This window comes from Crocodylus porosus, unplaced genomic scaffold (assembly GCF_001723895.1).
Source record: "Crocodylus porosus isolate Cpor-Errol unplaced genomic scaffold, CroPor_comp1, whole genome shotgun sequence".
NCBI lineage: Eukaryota > Metazoa > Chordata > Crocodylia > Crocodylidae > Crocodylus > Crocodylus porosus.
Genome location: NW_017728922.1, coordinates 10,394,073 through 10,399,577, shown reverse-complemented (window position 1 = coordinate 10,399,577; position 5,505 = coordinate 10,394,073). Strand labels below are relative to the sequence as shown.

Below are 5,505 nucleotides of genomic sequence, written 5' to 3'. Positions count from 1 at the left end.
CCGACAGCCAGCGCGGGCCCTGCGTTAGCTCTGATCAGGGGCGAGCCCTTCGGAGCAGCCCGGGGGAGCTGAGCGTGCGCTCCCCGATGCCGAGCTGACAGCGAAGTGGGCCAGCGGTGCCTGACTAACGCTTGCTGCGGAACCTGAAAGCGCCCTGCGCCGCTCCGCCCTTACGTCATCCCGAGCAGCCCCAAGACCGCGCCCCCCACAAGGCTAACTAAGTCTCTCGAGCTCGATTAACTTCTGCCCCGGAAGAGAAAGTCGCGGCTTGTTTTGAGAGAATTGTTTCCGGCAGGCGGGTGGCTGGCCCTGTGCGGGAGGTAGTTGTGCGCCGCGAGGGAGCTGCCTTCTAGGCCAGGCGAGCGTGGAGAGGCTGCGGCGACCCTGATGCTGCGCTCGCTCTACCCGCTGCTCTGCCTGTGCGCGCTGCATGCGCCTGGGCGGCCCCCGCAGGGCGCGGAGAGAGGGGAGGTAGTTGCTGGTGTCGCCGCCCACGAAGTTGATGCCGCCTTGTACAGGTGAGCGAGGCTCTGGGGCGGGTCCGCTCGGCACCGGTGGCCGCAGGTGTTGGGCGCCGTGCCGAGCCCTGCCTGGGAGCGGGGGGAAGCGCTGGCCCTGCCCTGAGCGTGCCGTGTCGCTGTGCGCAGGGAGCGGGTCCGGGCCATGTTCTATCACGCCTACGACAACTACCTGGTGCACGCCTTCCCCTACGACGAGCTCCGGCCGCTGACGTGCGACGGGCAGGACACGTGGGGCAGGTAGGGTGCAGCGGTTCGTGGGGAGGGCCTGGAGTGGAGCAGCCAGCACTTGGGCCGTGGGCCACTGCTGGGCGATGCCTGCTGCTCTGTTCTGCTGGTGGCAGTGCGAACCAGGTGCTGCCCCCTGCCCAGCTGCCTGGCTGTGGCACTGAGGGCCCAGCTGCACACTCACTTTGAAGCTGGACACAAACATCTCTGGAGCTGTTGTGCATTTTCAGGCACTAACTGTGCACTGCTGGAACTGCATAGCTGGTCAGCTCCATGATCTCCTCTACAGTGAGAACGGCTTGGCACGTGTGGCCTGTCTACACTTACGGTGTGATTCACCAACCAGTTGCATAATATTTGTACTGTGTAGTGGAATTTTGAGACTATTTGGGTAGGTTGAAGCTCCAAGCCCTCAATGGACATTGCTTCTCCTGTTCCTTTGTGTTGGGAGTTCACAGTCCAGTGTGCGAGAGGCCGACTTGTACCTGTCTCACCACCACATGGTTTTCCTTTCTGGCATCTTCTCACTCTGCCTCCTGTTCCATTCCAGTTTCTCTCTCACGCTGATTGATGCCTTGGACACGCTACTTGTAAGTACCCCTTGACAGTCTTCCTTTGGTTACTTCCATCTGCCTGATGCCATGCCCCTATGGTTTCTGTGCCTTTCAGACATCCTTCATTTAAAGACCTGTATTCTCCTCTATTCCTCACATTTACTCTTCACCCACTTGTGACTGTGAAAACAATTTAATACATTGTTTTACTGTGGATGTTTCCAATGCTTTTGGGCTTTGCTAGTTGCCATATGGGCCTGGGAGGGAATTCCTCTCACTGTCTTGCTGCTACATGTGTCAGGTTTTTTAAGCCTTCCTCAGAGGCATTGGGTGTTGGCTGCAGCCAAAGCTGGGGACTTTGACTGGGGTGTGTCAGTGCTTCTGCTGAGACTTAAAGCCAGAGGTTCCAAGCTAGGAGAGGGGGTCTTGACCCTCCACTCAGGGTTAGATTGATCACCATATTTGGGCTCAGGAAGGAATTTTACCCTGTGGTCAGATTGGTATGGACTGTGAGGGGGGTGGGAGGTTTGCCTTCCTCTGTAGCAGGGAGAGTGGCTATTTTCCTTGGATCACTTGAATGTACTTTCAACAACTTTTGCAGGACAGTGGCTGCCATGGTTCCCCTGCTTCACCTGTGGCAGGTCAGGGTGTTGTTATGACTTGTATTGTCAGGGATGACTGCAGTTTTGCTAGGAGATTAGATAGTGGATTTGTGTGGGATGTTTCTAATAGGGCTGATTTTGCCTCAGGCAGGGGGTTGGACTAGATGACCTCTGGAGGTCTCTTCCATCCTTACTTCTCTGTAATGGAAGGTGACTATGCATTGACTTCAGTTTGACAGTGCAGTGCAGGTCTGGAGCTCCCAAACTCTGATACCTTCTAAATGACGAATAAGGACTCAAAATGAAGGGTTAAAAGCTTTAGGATGATGCAACAACTTGCCTATCTTCATTTTCTTCAACCTCTAGCACTTCTTTGCTAAGAGCAAATGAGAGGATTTGAATAGCATTCAATTCTAGACTGCTTTGCGGGGAAGGGGTTCTAACTTAACGCCTGTTATACTGTGGGCTCTAAGCCTCATTTTCAGTCATCCTGATTTCTTGCCAGATTTTGGGAAATGTCTCGGAGTTCCAGAGGGTCGTCGACGTGTTGCAAGAGGGGGTGGATTTTGATATTGATGTAAATGCATCCGTCTTTGAAACCAATATCCGAGGTGAGCTGGGTGATGCAGTTTGAGCTTGACTTGCCCATAACACCCCCCCTCCCCCTCGAGTGGTTATAAGTAAAAACACTGTCATTGTCAAAAGTTCTGACTCAAAGCTTTGTGTAAGGTTTGATGCTGAAACCATGAAATGGCACAAATCAAATTTGTTTTGGCTTTTAAATCACGTTGCTTTTGTCCCTTGAGGCTGAAATTATTCTAAAATTGCCAGTAACTAGTCTGTTTCTTGATTTAAAGACATAAAACAAAAGTAGAGGCATAACAAAGCAGCTGGGCGCCCAAGGCAGCAGAATGTATCGGGGGCCAACAACAGCTTTCATTTACCACTGTAGTGCCAGTACAATTGTGTGGCTGCAGTGGCAGCTGTGAGGCTACTGCCTCAGTCATTCTGTTCTAATTTATGTTACCAAACAAAAGCCATGTACCCTTTCAGCTGCACGTGACTTCATAATGATCTCAGTAGCTCTCCAGTTGCCCAAAGAGCAATTTTTAATGGTTTAAATTTGGGGTTTTCAACCTTTTTAACTAGTGTACTCCTTCTGGTGGTGGAGGGAGAAGGAGGGTTCATACATGGCAGCCACTGCCACCACCCCACGCTGCTGCACCCGGCTTTTTCCACGGCCAGCTGCACATGCGGCTCCACAAGATGCTGACAGGCCTCGTGGGCAGCCAGTTGCACACCACCTGTTAGCAGCCTGCACAGCTGCATGCGCGACTGGCCATGGGAAAGTGACGTGGGGCAGTGGGTGGCAGCGGTGGCCACTGCATGCAAGCCCCCAACCCCGCCACCCTCCGGCCAGCCCTTGCTGGGCGCTGGTGCCCTTGTCTCTCTGTACCCCACCACCCCGGCCCTGCACCTGGGAGGCGGCAGCGCAGGCCGGTGGGGGAGTGGGGTGGGGTGGTGAGCGACAGCAGTGGCTGCCACATGCGAGCAACCCCTGCGTGCCCCACATCCGTCCACAGAGGGGCACTGATGCCCTTGCCCCCCAACTTCCTTCCCTGATCCTGGGAGCGGGCACAGAAACATCCTCCCACCCCTGTCATTCATACCCTTTGCATCTCGCTGCCCTCATGGCTCTGCAGGCAGGGGGGAGCTGCGACACCTCCTCGCCATTGGCTATTGGCTGATGGCAGTGGCCAATCAGGCAGAGATGTGGGGTTTCTGGACATTTTGTAATTGGAAAATTTTCCAATGCCCTAAATAGAAAATGATCTGATTTTAGCATGTCTATTTGACTTTTATTTATTGAACAAAACTAAAAACGTACCCCCATGTTAATTTTATAGCCACAAGTATTTGAACTGAAATATTTGATTAGGGAAGAAGTTAAAGACAGCACACTTAATGTGGCTTAAATGTTATATTTGAACAAATTCAAAGCTTTATGTGGAAAGAAATTATTTTTATTGGCATACTTGTAAAAATGTAAAGACAACACGCAATAACATGTACTTCCCTTACATTGTTTGTTTAAATTTTAAGAAAAAACCCCCGAAGGCACTGAAAACTGTTAACACGCTAATTTTAGCACGCCCAAAGAACTGTGCATGATATGCCGTGGTTGTCCACTCATCTACTTCAACAGAGTTTAACTCTCTTCCACTGAGGTCAATCGCAGCACTTGCACTATTTATTAGTTCCATTTCAAAATCAGACTGAGGCAAATCTGATTCAGGACTACTTAAACCACATTCTCTTTAGCTAAAGGGTGGTTTTACAATGAGCCTATGGGCAAGGGCAGCTTATCATCACACTGCATCTTCTTCACTAATTGTGGTTCTGACTGATTCTCCAGAAGCAAGAGATCTTGAGAAATAGAAACAAGCTTGGCGGTGCATTCATTTGTGAGTCTATTTCTCATTTTTGTCTTGATTGAGCTGAAAGCCTTCCGGTTCCGTTCACAAGAACCTGCTGGTGGTGGAATGCTTGGGGATCCTTAGAGCAATCCTGGACAACAGTCGGGTGTTACAGTATCCCTTCCATCATGTGAGAGGAGACATATTCTCTGCTGCCTACCAAATGATGTCTTTGCTCCAAAGTTTTTCTTTTGCGCGGTACTTGGCAATATCTGTCATCATGGCTATTTCGTCGATGTTGGGGACATTGTTTGCTACTTCCATAATTGTATCGAGAGCAGTAGATAATTCATCTTCTGATAAACGTTGTCCTCCGTCTTGAGGATCCAAAAGGTTTGCTGCCAGATGAACTGGATGATGGCAAAACTCAGATCTCTTAGTAAACATTTGTTTTACTACTCCTACTTCTTTGGATAGAGGTGAAGGCGGCAAAAGCTCAATTAGATTTTCATTCAGTTGTCTGAATATCTCTGGAATACTTGAAAGGCTTGCTGAATATCTCCTTCAAGTTTCTTGACAGCCACTGAAACTGGTAGCAGCAAATTGAACGCTGCTTGAACTCGAACCCAGAACATGTTGTCAAGAATCTGCTTCTGAATGTTCACGCAAATAATCTGGGATACTGTGTCATCTACTGAAGCACACTGCAAACAGTTTGTTATGCACAGCAAACTATGTAAACACTTCGAAGCCGAGCCCCATCTAGTTTCTCCTGGCAATAAAAGTACACTTTCCTTCCCCAGCTTCTCTTTCTGTAACTTCTTCAAAGTCTGATTAGCAACGTGATGATTGTTGAATACCTTCACAATCACTTTGCAGTTTGCCAGGATTGTTTTCACTGTATTCACATTTACTATGTCCTCTCCCGGAAGATTCAAGACAGCCATACGCTATTAAATGAGGATAATTTGCCTTTAATATTTGCCATGCAGCTTTCATGTTACTCGCAGTATCAGTTCAGTTACAAGGGCTCGTACCCTGGAGGGACCTGCACTTTCAATCTCTTCACTCAGTAATTTGGCTATGTATTCACCTGTATGACGAGAAGATTTGGTAGCAATTGCTTTCAGGAATACTGGTTCAGGTGTTGCTAACATCATGTCTAATAAAGGATTTCCTTGTGTAT

General features: G+C 49.6%; 1 protein-coding gene across 4 annotated transcripts in view; it reads left to right on the top strand.

Moving 5' to 3' along the window:
• Positions 1–299: 299 nt before the first annotated feature.
• EDEM2 (ER degradation enhancing alpha-mannosidase like protein 2) overlaps positions 300–5,505 on the top strand; it is a 17,387-nt gene continuing 12,181 nt past the window's right edge. For 3 of the 4 annotated variants that reach the window (XM_019539702.1, XM_019539703.1, XM_019539699.1), the window contains exons 1-4: positions 300–518; positions 648–758; positions 1,297–1,336; positions 2,408–2,513. In XM_019539702.1, the coding sequence (XP_019395247.1) occupies positions 388–518; positions 648–758; positions 1,297–1,336; positions 2,408–2,513 (388 nt within the window). In that variant the 5' untranslated portion in view covers positions 300–387. The remainder of the gene's footprint in view (positions 519–647; positions 759–1,296; positions 1,337–2,407; positions 2,514–5,505) is intronic. The other variant, XM_019539701.1, reaches the window with a different exon arrangement.